This window comes from Hylobates moloch, unplaced genomic scaffold (assembly GCF_009828535.3).
Source record: "Hylobates moloch isolate HMO894 unplaced genomic scaffold, HMol_V3 SCAFFOLD_20, whole genome shotgun sequence".
Lineage (NCBI taxonomy): Eukaryota > Metazoa > Chordata > Mammalia > Primates > Hylobatidae > Hylobates > Hylobates moloch.
Window position 1 is genome coordinate 16,594,055 of NW_026652295.1, and position 13,242 is coordinate 16,607,296.

A 13,242-nucleotide genomic window follows, 5' to 3' on the forward strand; every position below is an offset into this window, starting at 1 on the left:
CAGAGAGGTGGAGAGCCGTCCTCGGCACTCGTCTTCCAGATCCCACGGCGGGAGGGACAGACCCGAGCCGAAGCTGCGCGGAGTTCCTCGCCCCTGGCCCCGCCGCCGCGCCCCCCGCCCGCTTCGGCGCTCGGACGCTCTCCCCGCGGACCCTCCCCACACCCTACCCAAGGCACCTGATTCCTAAGGAAGAAAAATCTACCTCTAAAGCACCCCCTTCTTCGCTTGAGGACTACCCTCTCTTTTCATTTTTGGCGTCCCCGCCGGGTGAGTGGAAACCGCTTGCACATTCTATAGAACCGGATTCTAATCCAGACGATCCGGAGAATTTGTACGGTGACCGGCAGAGGGGGCGGGAGGAGACAGCGAAGTCAAGTCTCCAGGGCCGCTGGCGACTTCGGAAGCCGCGCGCCCGGCGCTCTCAGCCGCCCCCGGCCGCTCGCCCCCGCCGCGCCGCCGCCCTCGCCCCCGGGCTCGCCCTTGGCCCCCAGCGGCCGCGAAAGGGTGCGGGAGACGCGGAGCCGGAGGAGGAGGCGCAGCCGCTGCCCGAGCCGCAGCCGCAGCCGGAGCCCGAGCCGCGGGGCGGGCGCGAAGATGCACACGACCCAAAAGGACACGACGTACACCAAGATCTTCGTCGGGGGGCTGCCCTACCACACCACCGACGCCAGCCTGCGCAAGTACTTCGAGGTCTTCGGCGAGATCGAGGAGGCGGTGGTCATCACCGACCGGCAGACGGGCAAGTCCCGGGGCTATGGATTTGTAAGTTGCACGGATGGGGGATGAGGGGGAGGGACGGAGTGGCGCCTGACCCCGGGGATGGGGAGCTTGGAGTGAGGGGCTCGGCGTGACCCGTGAGGAGCCCCGCGGGTAAAGCGGCGCTGCCCCTTCGCTCCGGGGTGAACTGAAACTTTGCTAGGGGAGAGGGCCGGCGCCGGCCTCGCGGGTTTCGGAGAAGACCCAGCGCTGTGCGAGGTCGGGGGCCGGGCAGGGCAGAGCAGGGGTGGAAGGAGAGACTTGTAATGACGGCGGTATTTGGGGTGCGGAGGGTTGCGAGGGAGGGGCCGCAACCCCGAACAATTGCATTCCCGGGCTGCAGGCCGGTTGTTAAGCGCGCTGTTGCTTTGTAAAAATGCGTGTGTTCTGGTGTTTTGGCTGGGGCAGGGAGGGGACACCCCACGAGGTCTGGGGCTGTTTCCCTTGTGTCATCCCCCCGCCTTTTAATTGCAAAGGTAGGTTCTTTTAAATGATGATCCTAGGGCTCTTTGCCGAACTGAAACAGAGCATGTTAAGCTTCCTTCCTAGAGATTTAAGCGTGCAAATTCACTGCCGAAGAGCAGGGAGCCCCAGAGTAGGACAATAGCTATTGTCGTTGGGGAGTGTTTTCGGGAGGTTGGGAGCATTGGGCGGATGTAAGGCTGGACTTTCTTTAAAGCAAACGGTGCCTCTGAGGCTGAGTAGGGACCTGGGGGGCGGGGGAGTCGGGGGAAGGAGGATCTAGAGTTCCAAGAATTTAGGCTTCCAAATCTCAGCTAGGCCCTACTAGCACCCTTAAGATTTCGACGGTGGGGTAGGGGGAGGCAGGGTTAGAGGGTTTCTTTCTTTTTTCCTTCGTCTACCCGCTTCCCGCCGCCCCCGCCCGCCTGTTAAAAATGGGAGATCAAGGAGGAGGGTCCAGTCAAAAGAAGAAAGGAATAGAAAGAAAGTTTGATCTCAGTTTTATCATGAATGACTTCTCCATTGTGATTCTTGATTTCCTTCAAGGGTTAATTTAGAGGTTATGTATGTATGTCTGTGTGTGTCTGTTGCTAAGGTCACCATGGCTGACCGGGCTGCTGCTGAAAGGGCCTGCAAGGATCCCAATCCCATCATTGATGGCAGAAAGGCCAACGTGAATCTGGCATACTTAGGAGCAAAACCAAGGATCATGCAACCAGGTGAGAAATGGCTGTCTCCCCTGCCCCCCTCTCCAAGAACCCCCCACTTATGGGTGGGATGATTCTCTAATTTAGAAGACATTGTCTCCTTCTGTGGATGTGTTTAGTAAACTTGAACCGTGGCTTGTTATTCTACCAAGGCATTAAACATAAATGAGAGTTGTAAATACTCCTCTCAAGGCTTGAAATGTACCTGTGTGCAAAAATGGATCTTGGGGGTCATACAGGAAGAAGAGTTAGTCATGACTCAACTGTTTCCTATATGGCATACATTTGTAGTCTGCTCTCAATTTTCCAATTTTTAGCCACCTGTAGATAATTCACATGTGGATTATATGGGCCAAATTTGTCGACTTCAGCTAATATACTTCCCTACTTAGTGGTGTCTCTCCTTTTGGCACCGGTTGCACTGTGCTCAGAGCAGGTAATCTGACTTGAACACAGACCCAAGGGAAGCATTAAGGGGTAGGGGCGATGTCCAAATGGTAAAGGTTTTTTTGTTTTTTTGTGTTTTTTTTGAGATGGAGTTTCTCTCTTGTTGCCCAGGCTGGAGTGCAATGGCGCGATCTAGGCTCACTGCAACCTCCGCCTCCTGGGTTCAAGTGATTCTCCTGCCTCAGCCTCCCAAGTAGCTGGGATTACAGAAATGTGTCACCACACCCAGCTAATTTTGTGTTTTTAGTAGAGACGGGGTTTCACTGTGTTGGTCAGGCTGGTCTCGAACTCCTGACCTCAGGTGATCCACCTGCCTTGGCCTCCCAAAGTGCTGGGATTACAGGCGTGAGCCACCGCGCCTGGCCCAAAATGGTAAACCTTTAACATAAAATCACAGAGTATCAACAGTCAAAGAAAATAGAAATTGCACCTACTCAAGAACCCTATGCTTACAGACAAAGAAACTGATGCTTAGAGATGAGAAATATTTTATTTAAGTCATGTAGCTATTAGTTGCCAAAAGGGAGCAGCTTTTTGTCTATGGGAAACCAATATCTCTTGGATTATTTACAACACTGCCCTTTGCATTAGCACAAATAGTTGAGAGTTGATTTTTAAGCAAATGTATTTTCTTTGGTCAGGCAACTTTACTTGTAAAGTTTGATTAAATCATGTACTCTTCACTCCTAAGCCTTTCCATCTGAAATTTTGGGAAGAGGTTGACACTTCCATCCAAACGGGTTTAAAAGGAAACTAGGTTGTCAAGAAAATGAGTGTTTGTGCAAATATTCATGGGCATTAAAAAAATTCGTCTAATACATTGTGGGTATGTAGTATCCAGAAAAAAAAGAGGGTTTTTTTGTGAATTTTTAATATTGGAAAGTGTAAAACCCATAATCTTCCAAAGCATTGTCTGAAGCATCCCAGAACGTTCCAAATTACAAAGACTTTTCATAGATTATGGTTCAAAACTGTGAGAATATTTGAGATGTAACTTCATTGTCAAATCCTGCTGTACTTAATTTTATTTCATGAACATTTTCCCAAGGTCCGATTCTGTGTCTGTCAACTTAACTTTGCAGATTTTTTTAAAGTTCCCACTTTTCCCCTGTTAAAACCTTTACTTTGAATCAACGATCGCATTTATAAAATCGGCTTTTAAAAATATACATACATATAGTTTCTTTAAAGTGGCAAAAGAATGGTTATCTTTTGTAAGTGAAAATTGTGATTGCATTTTACATGTAGGAATAATAAATGCCTAACCGTGCACAAATAAAGTATGTGGTATATTTTGTTGTTAGGTTTTGCCTTTGGTGTTCAACAACTTCATCCAGCCCTTATACAAAGACCTTTCGGGTAAGTTGATTAATCAGGCTTTCTTAAGTTTCAGTGTGACTATCATTTGTTAACGTGCCTCTTTGTTATATACCGATAAGATCATGATGTCACAGAATGTTCCTGGTTATACAATTTTATATATATTTGTGCATTTTTAATGCTGATACTATAAATATTTTTAGATGAGTCAAGTTATCTGACCAAGTATGCAGCCTCCAAACGAGACAAATTTTGAGCTTATGATTAGCAAAACAAAACAAAAATACCAGGTATGACTTGTGTACAAGACGATTGTGTCCCATCACCATTACTATTGTTCGACTTGACTCAATTTTATTTATCTCTTTCTAACCTGACAGGGCTCGTATACAGTTAAGCTAACTGATCAGAAGGATACCATGATAAGAGGTGGAATAGTTCTGTTTGGAATTAAACTCTGTAACCAGTAGACTCAGACACACAAGCTCAGATGGTGATTAACGATGCATGGATGTTGGTGTTGTTGTTTTTATTTTTCACAATAGTCAATAGCCCTTCGTGTGCTTTATTTTATTTATTACAGTAATGAAGTGGTGTTGATAGCTAAACTGTGTGCTTTTTACTTAATTGAAAAGAGCTGTAGTGAAAGTGTTTTCTTTTCCTCGGGGAAGGGGCTCTTTGCGTTTTGGTTTTGGTGGTGGTGGTGGTGAGGGGTGTTGACTTTTGACTTTGCCATGGGAAGCAAAGGGCCTTTTTTTTTCTTGCTTTTAAGCTGTAGCCTGTGACTTCCATTTAACCATATTTTTGTAGTGAGTGCTAAATTGTGTGATTTCTCTTTGTCAGAATACAGATTCATTGCTTGCATGTCCTAAGTTTCTGTTTTATGGGAAATTTTCTGGGAATGGGGTTCCTTCTTTTGCAATATGTATCCACTTTTAGGCCATCTAATTTAAAGGTTCAACAACTCTCATCAGATTTTATTAACAAGCCAGTTTTTTTGAGTAGCGTAGCACTAACTTGCACCTTTCAGATCTAATTCAGGTGAACACCTGTTCATATTTGTGTTGTCTTTGGGTCTTGTGATTACCAGTTTTCCTGTTCCAAGGTCCCCATTTCTCTTCCTTTCAGAGGTTATATGGGTGGGAGATCACCCCTCGCCTCAATTTATCCTGGACACTAGATTCTGTTTTGGCTCTATTCTACCTGATCAACATTCCTGTAACTCTAACGCAGGATACTTAAATTTTCTTTTTAAATGTTCATGTTGTTGAAAGAGTGTTTTATCCTCAATAATAATTTCTTCTCTAGCTTAGGACCTAAACATCTACCTGTGTAACCTGGAAGGCTGGAATCTGTCTACATAGATAGATGTCTACCATATGTGTCTCTAAGAATAGATTTTAATAAGAAAGTAACAATAACTTGAGTTGGAAGAGTCAAGTTAGATTTCCCATGACCACCTCCTTACAGCTCTAACATATCGGTACCTCACTGTTACTGCCAACTACTACTTTTTTTTTTTTTTTAGCTGTGGAAGAGTCTTCTGTTCAATATGATCAGAAAGGGCCTTCCTATGTCAATAGCTATTTAGCAAATCCCCATCCAAGCCAACCCAGATACTGAAAACAAATGGTGGGTTGATGGGTTCAGCTATTTCTGTGGGTAATTCATTTAGACTAACTGTTTAAGGTGGGATTAGGGAGGAGGGCATATATCTGAAGGTGTGACGTGAGCTTAGTGGTGAGCTCACACTAATAATCTTGAAACAGTTATAAAATTGAATCAATCAACAGGTAGTTGCATGTGTTAATTTTTTCACTGTGCCAGTGGGTGATGCAAAACGAGGGAATTGCACATTAGTTTGGGAAGCAAAAGTCATGCAAAAACCAGTCAAGAATTACTAATTGCTAAATGACTTGGTATTGTTTCAATTACAAAAGGAATTCAGAGTAGCAAGAAAATAGATAAGGTGGAGTTGAATAAGGCCGTGGTGTGCGTGGCAGATAGACTGGCACTAGACTTGCACCACTGGGTATGTGTTAGGCAGGTAAAAGGAAGACTGGATATGCCTGGAGGGTATAGGATGGAGTGAGCCGAAGCAGAGGCATAGAGGAGAAGACTCAGTGTGTGGAGAAACCAGACTGTCTAAGGTGGGTCTTGAGAGCTGGGCATAGGAATTTGGACTGATTGTGGAAGTCCTTATAGATCAGTTCTTAAGAAAGAAGGTAACACAAGGAAAATTACAACCACCAGTGTAAGATGTGTCATGGAAATTTCAAAGCAAGTGTGTTTTGATAGCAACATTTTGTTTTTCACCTCTTCTAATATTAACTGCCTTTATAAAGGATGGTGATTATTACTGTGTGCATAAATTGTTTGAACTTGAGATTCTTATTAGAAATAGATAGCATTCCAGGTGGACCAAGTGAGCTTTCTCTTTCTTTTTTAAGAGGTTCTCAACACTGCTCTAATTTCAGAGTCTGTACCTCACAAATCACACCTGGTCATCCTAAATTCTGTTTGAATTGCTACATGTTCCTATTTTAGGCCTGGAAAGAAATTTGAGAATTTCAAATTTGACTTGACTTACTTGAAATTCTAGTAACTGAACTGTTCCCTTTGAATGTGGTCCTTAAATGGCCCCCAGGTTACTTTGGGCCTTTGTAGACAAAACCTTGGCCTAAAAGGAATTTCTGATGTAGCACAGTGGGCAGATGTGGAAAAACTTGTAAACTTGCTGAACAATATTTTATAGTTTATGGTTGAAAGAAGCATTTCCTTATTGAAACCTTGGAGAGGGGAGGCTACAGATCTGTGAGTAGAAATTTCTGGGCTAGTGGCCAGGTGCGGTGGCTCACGCCTGTAATCCCAGCACTTTGGGAGGCCGAGGTGGGTGGATCACGAGGTCAGGAGGTTGAGAGGTCGAGACCATCCTGGCTAACACAGTGAAACCCCGTCTCTACTAAAAATACAAAAAATTAGCTGGGCGTGGTGGCGGGCATCTGTAGTCCCAGCTACTTGGGAGGCTGAGGCAGGAGAATGGTGTGAGCCCGGGAGGCGGAGCTTGCAGTGAGCTGAGATTGTGCCACTGCACTCCAGCTTGGGGGACAGAGTGAGACTCCATCTCAAAAAAAAAAAAAAACAAATTTCTGGGCTAGTTTAGATCAGGTTGAACATACACTTAAACATTGACTCAGTACTCCTTTAAGTGCTCAATTTTATGCTGTGTGTAACACTGTGCTTAGTATTTATAGTGTCCACTAAGGAGGGCAGGAGGGACTGTAACTAACACTAACCAAACATCTGCCATATGGATTGTAATGATAAGGGATTTACATAAATTACATAATTTAATTCTCACAGTAAGTGTTTGTTGAAGGCATTGTTAATATCTTTTCCAAAACTAAGACAGAGAGGTTAATTAACTTCCCCCTGATCACAGGACTGCTAAGTGTTAAGAGTCTGATTCTAGATTCAGAATCATGGTCTGCCTGACCTCAGAAGCTGCATTCTTTCCTCTTTGTCAAGCTGTAGCCCCCAAAGACAAAACTCTATTCTCTCATAATCCAGTAAGAAAGCCAATAAGCACCAAGAAGGGCTGTCCATGTGGCTTCAGATAAGAGAGACGAACGTCAGGACAGTGAGTGGGATTCAGAAGTCTTCGTGAAGGAAGTAGAAGTTGACCTAGGTTTTAAAGAATGGTAGAGGGTAGGGACCTCTTTTATTGAGTGCCTACTATATTTGTCATTGTAGACTCTCTCCAAAGATAATTTTATTTAATGCACAGCAATCCAGGGTTGTGAGATGATTAGTCCATTTCACGTCTGCAAAACATGAGGCTGTGTTAAGACAAGATAGCATAAAAAAAGAAAAATATGAGACTAAAAGATAAAGCAAATTTCTGAAAGCTCTACACGTAGTGAGTGCTAGAGCTAGGGTGAATGGGATTTGGATTTCAGCAGGTAGAGACAGTGTAAGGATTGGCATCTGAGTGAGGGATGGATGACATGAATAAAGGGCAAGAATCTGGGAATGTGAAGCTTGTCCAGGAGACACAAAGAAGCCCAGTTGACCTGGGTTCTAGGAAAGGTGGAAGGAAATACTAGAAGGGTGTTTTGGAGCCAGAGGCAGTCTGGGTGTTTTGGCCTAGAATGCCAAGGCTTAAGAAATTTGTACTGAGTTTGATTTTTTAGGGGCCAAGGATTACTTTGAGCAAATGAATGAGATGGAGACCTTGTCATCAGTTGCTGTGAGATAGATTGGAAAAGGAAACCAATTAGGATATTGCTTCAAAACAAGTTAGGATGTTGCTTCAAAAGTCATATAGAGATGTCAGTGGAACCTGAAGAGATGGGAAGAAAAGGAAAATGTAGTAAATTTTCTTTGAAAATTACCAAAAGTATCTTCTTTGCACTTGTGCTTTTTATAACTGCTAGGCATGCATATTTTATGGTTAAGGAAACGACATTGGTAAATGTCTAATAGGAGGGAGATTCCCAGATCACCTTAATGGGTCTCAGACTATTAAAAACAACTCCTAATTCAGGATTTCATTCCAAAGTGCCACTTGAACCTTCAGTCCAATTCTGTCTTCCTTCCTGACCCAGAATATTTTAGGCTCTCCGAGGTCTTTCGCATTCTCCTTTTCCCTAAGCCTTAAAATGTTCTAGGTTTTCATTTGCCTTCCAGATGTCTCTTTAACCTTTGCCAAACTTCATGTAGGTGTCTGATAATCCGGTGAACTTTCTTTATATTCTCATTGTTTGACATTGTGAAATCAAAACTATTTCCTAATGCAAAGTAAACGCAGAGCTAAAGCCCCCTAAGCAACCTTGCCTGTCTTTTAATGCATTCTTCACAACACTTTGTCCTGCCTTTTTGTAGGATAAACATTTTCACTTAACACCTTTATTCAGAGATACCAACCTAGCACCCACAGTGTTGTTGTTGGAACTTTGAGAGTACAAGGGGTTAAGGTTTCGGTGTCAGTGAGATCCGCACTGGCTGGCCTTTGCAGCTGATAGATGTTTTACTTTGGCCTTATAAAGACATTTTACCCACTGGAAACCCTTGTCGCATGACAGGATCAAAAATAGCCCGGCCGCAGCCCCTGCTGTCCATCACCACATGTAAACTGGCATAAGAGTAGGCTCTCTTAGCCGTGTCTACACGTTGTGGACGCGGCAGCCTCCCGGGGACAGTGTTTCATAAAGCCACACCTGTTGCTGCGAGTGAGCCAGTCACCTGACCTGCAGCAAACTTCTGAGTGTGTGCATGACCACGCGCCTGGTTTCTGACAAGCAGTTAAGAACATCTCTGAGTGTCCTCAGAAACACTTGATGACGTCATTTCTCCTGGCACTGGGAAACATCTACAAGTCTGGTAAAATTGAGTGTATTTTTATCATTGGGGCCAAAGTCCACTATCCTCTGAGATAAATTCATCTTTTCCATGGATGTTCATTAATGAGTGCTCTCAGTAAAACTCTGAAAAGGCAAAGCAAAATCTATGTTTCTGAAAAATCTACACGTGCTGTTCTCTGTTTTGAGTTCTTTGAAATTGGAAGATTGTTACTTGTCCTTGTACTTCTTACAAGTTGGCTTTGCCAACAGCCACATAGCATTATAGTGTCATGTTTTTAGATATAAATATAGGGGGCTTTAATGGAGATTATTTTAAAGAAGAAGATAAATCAGATATTCATGGTAGTGTTTCAGATGGGCAGTAATAAATTGCAAGAGTGAGAATGGAGATGCATGGAATTTTTGTTTAAATACCTCTTGTGATTTATTTTTTTAACCACATTAACTTTTAAGTAACGTCATTGGAGTCTGTCTTGTATTATCTGTGGATGTATAATTTTAAAAAGATACTTGGTTTTGTTTGACTTTCTTGAACTTTTGCAGGATAACACATGATTATACAATTGATATGATTTGTACAAAATATCAACGAATAGGGCAGATTTCAAACATAACACTAACGTATTTCTGCTGATTTGGAGGATGAAACAAGAGTTAGTAGATGTGCAAAAAAAGTTTTCTTGTTATGTAAACCTTTTAAATTTCTATTAATTTTAGAAATATTTAGTTGTACTTCCCTGTCCTGCCTTTTCCCTCAACCTCATCATTTCCCCAAAACCCCTTCTGTCTGTCTTGCATAGAGATAAACAAGCTGGCTGACCCTCAGGTGCCTGATAGTCAAACAGGTTTGGTTGACCGTCGTGTCCTTATGAATTTTATGGGGGAAAAAAAAAGAGAAAGAAAGAAAATAAGTGTGCTGCACATCTCTTTGGGAATCACTGCCATGAATGTTAATAGCATTTTTGTAGCTTCCCACGACAGCCTCTTGTGACAGAGTGAGCTGCACTACAGTTCGTTTGAGAAGTGTGATTCTGCTGTGTTTACCACACTTGTGAACTTTTAAACTCCTTTTTTTATTTTGTCGCCTGCTTCCTTTTTTAATTATTATTTTTAATAAGGGTGACTGAGGTTGCAGAGAGATTAATGTGTGCTGAGTCTGCATAGCAATTTCAAGTAGGGTTGCCATGATAATAAACATACGGATTTTGTTAATGTTTATGTTAATTTCGACAAACTGGTGATCACCCCACAGAAGTGAATAATTATGGACTACCTTTTGAGTCCAGTATTCTCGGCTAACAATTTTTCTATTTACTTAATTAAACATTTTTATTTTATGAACTCATTACAAAATTTTCCAAAGTCTTCATCAATTGAGCACTTGTTAAATATCTCTTATGTGTGTAGCCCTCATGAATCTTGATTTATTTTCCAAACTCTTGATAAACTGTATTTAACAGCTCCAAATAATCATACATGACAATTCTAGCAGGGAGGGTGTCATCATATTTTTGGGGTCCAATTCTTCTGGGGGCACTCTATGACTTTGGCTACTGCCTGAGTACTCTCAATGGACCACTAGAAAGTAGATATTGTGGCAACCCTATGCTCATAATAACCACTAAATTTGAGTTTGTTTTATCTTTGAACAACATGCTACGGATAGGAGGTGACTACCACCTGACTTTGTTTTCCATTTCTCAACAGGATACCTGCCCACTATGTCTATCCGCAGGCTTTTGTGCAGCCGGGAGTGGTCATTCCACATGTCCAGCCGACAGCAGCTGCCGCCTCCACCACCCCTTACATTGATTACACTGGAGCTGCATATGCACAATACTCCGCAGCTGCTGCTGCTGCCGCTGCCGCTGCTGCCTATGACCAGTACCCCTATGCAGCCTCTCCAGCTGCTGCAGGATATGTTACTGCTGGGGGCTATGGCTACGCAGTCCAGCAGCCAATCACCGCAGCAGCACCTGGGACAGCTGCCGCCGCCGCTGCAGCAGCTGCTGCCGCTGCAGCATTTGGCCAGTACCAGCCTCAGCAGCTGCAGACAGACCGAATGCAATAGACCAGCCATCTGATCAAAGTTGAATTGTTTTCTCTTTCCCTCCCAATTTTCCAATTTTTAGTAGCTAATAAGAGAGTTAACATTGACTTAACAGCTTTAAAAAAAAAAAAACAGCCATGCTATTGTGAAGCAGAGTTATTATTTTTTTTATACTCCAGGTAGTGTTCTAGATGAGAAAGAGGTAAGAATGAGGGGAATGGGCACAATTTTGGAAATCAATCCCAAAGAGCCTGAGTAAATGAAAGGCCACTACGAAATGACGCCAGGAGTAACAACGGAACTTCACTTTTGTAATGGGATTTTTATTTTTGCTCTTTTTATAGTATCAGGGAAGCAAACTGCCTTTTACAAGTTAGAAAATGCTGTTTGAATCTAGTTGAACCAGGGAATACAGAGCGAGCAATATGTAGCTTGAATTACATTTAAAAGCAGATTTTTTACAAACAAAATGGCGAAAGCACTGATTGTCATTTTTAGCAGTCACTTAAGGCCTATAGAACTTTTTTCAAGTCGGAAGGTCCTGCTCTTACTATCTCAAAAATGGGCATCGAACAATCAATCTAGGAGCGTGGCAGTGGGTAAAATGGTGGACAGGCACCAAAGCTATTTTCTCATCTGTCCTGTGGATGAGTGGAACTGTGGAACAAGTGATGTGGAATTAATGGGTGCAACAGCTGTACAGACAATCAATAACACACACAGTTCTGGAAAGAACACATCACTTGTGCTTGTTTGATGAGCTTGTCACATTCTAATCCCTCTCCCCATCCTGTTTCAATTTTGGGAAACTTGTATCTGCTGGTGTCAGCAATTCTGATTCTGAAATAGGATCAGGCTTTTACTACAACAGCCTTCTCTTTCTATTTATTGTGTCGACTCGTGGCTTATGAATAAAGGCAGGCAAAGTTTGCAGAACTGTCTTAAGGACATTTATTTTTTTTTCCCTTTTTAAGTAATTTTACACTTTTTAGTATCTATTTCAGAGTCATATTTAAAACTATTTATTAGTGACTACAGTACATGAGACAACAAGGTTACTGAGATTACAATTCTTCAAAGGTTAATGATAATGTGGTTTATACTGTGCCTTAATAGTAATGCTATTTAAGATATTTATTTTTAAGTTTTACTATGCTGCACTCTAAAGAAAGGAACTTTAGATGTGACACTGTAAAATTATGTATTCATCTCATGGCATAAATTATTTAGTAGGTCTAGATGTAGCGTATTAAATATTAACCTATTCAACTAAAGATGTTGACTTGGATTTATTTAAATTCATATGTGCACTGTATAAGAGAGTACTCTTACATTAACACATTTTAGTTTAGTTTTTAGATTTTTTTTTAAACAAGATATATTGCTAGTCATGCTTCCTCCTCTGATTTTGCCTGTGTAGATCTCATTTATTGGTAATTCATTAGTTGAACACTCTTCTTAATGTAGTTTTTAAATGCTGCTTTACATTTTTCTTCTGAAACTGCAATACTTGCAATTTTTATTCTTAAACTAAATTGAATACTATTTTACACTGTATTGGATTTTTATACTTGAACAATTTCATACAAGGGAAGACAGGTTAGCATTTTTATGGACTTTCTCCATTATCACTGGATTTACTTTAAGTATTCCCATACTAGACAGTGTTATGTAATGTAGACATGACTCTCCTGTGCAAATTATTTATTCGTTGTGTATATTGCTTTATAACATTTCAGATCTTCTAATCTATTCACTTGTATTAAATATAATTTTTAAAAACTTCTGTTGCATTGGCTGTTTCTAATTCTGTAGTAAAGGTGAATGATTTCTCTTTTGAACTTGAATCAATAGCCGTGATTGATACGTAACATTTTCAGTGAGCATAATACTCTCTTGGATGTCCTGGTTTTGTGCCTTTAAAGTAAGTTTCACTAACTCAGTATCTACCTTATACTTAGCAAATGATATAGGTCATCCCCTATCCCACCAGGGGAGCCCTAAAGGACTTCATATCACTGAAAACTGGTTAGCTGAAAGATGGCTTGGAAGGCGTGGGCCAGTAGTAGAGAGGACTAGTCAGAAGTGGGAGCAGCCCATTGGTGCTGGGGTCAGCTAAACTGAGGTTTGGGCTGGA

At 42.1% G+C, this 13,242-nt stretch overlaps 1 protein-coding gene across 2 annotated transcripts; it reads left to right on the forward strand.

Moving 5' to 3' along the window:
* Window positions 1-318: 318 nt before the first annotated feature.
* Window positions 319-12,887, forward strand: RBM24 (RNA binding motif protein 24). 2 transcript variants are annotated; one of them, XM_032141112.2, is made up of 4 exons: window positions 319-762; window positions 1,814-1,937; window positions 3,677-3,731; window positions 10,763-12,887. In XM_032141112.2, exons 1-4 carry the CDS (start codon window positions 595-597, stop codon window positions 11,124-11,126), a joined length of 711 nt encoding a protein of 236 aa, XP_031997003.1. In that variant the 5' UTR covers window positions 319-594; the 3' UTR covers window positions 11,127-12,887. The 2 variants fall into 2 exon arrangements, with proteins under 2 accessions (XP_031997003.1, XP_031997002.1); XM_032141111.2 differs by lacking the exon at window positions 319-762 and adding an exon at window positions 1,152-1,232.
* Window positions 12,888-13,242: the final 355 nt, after the last annotated feature.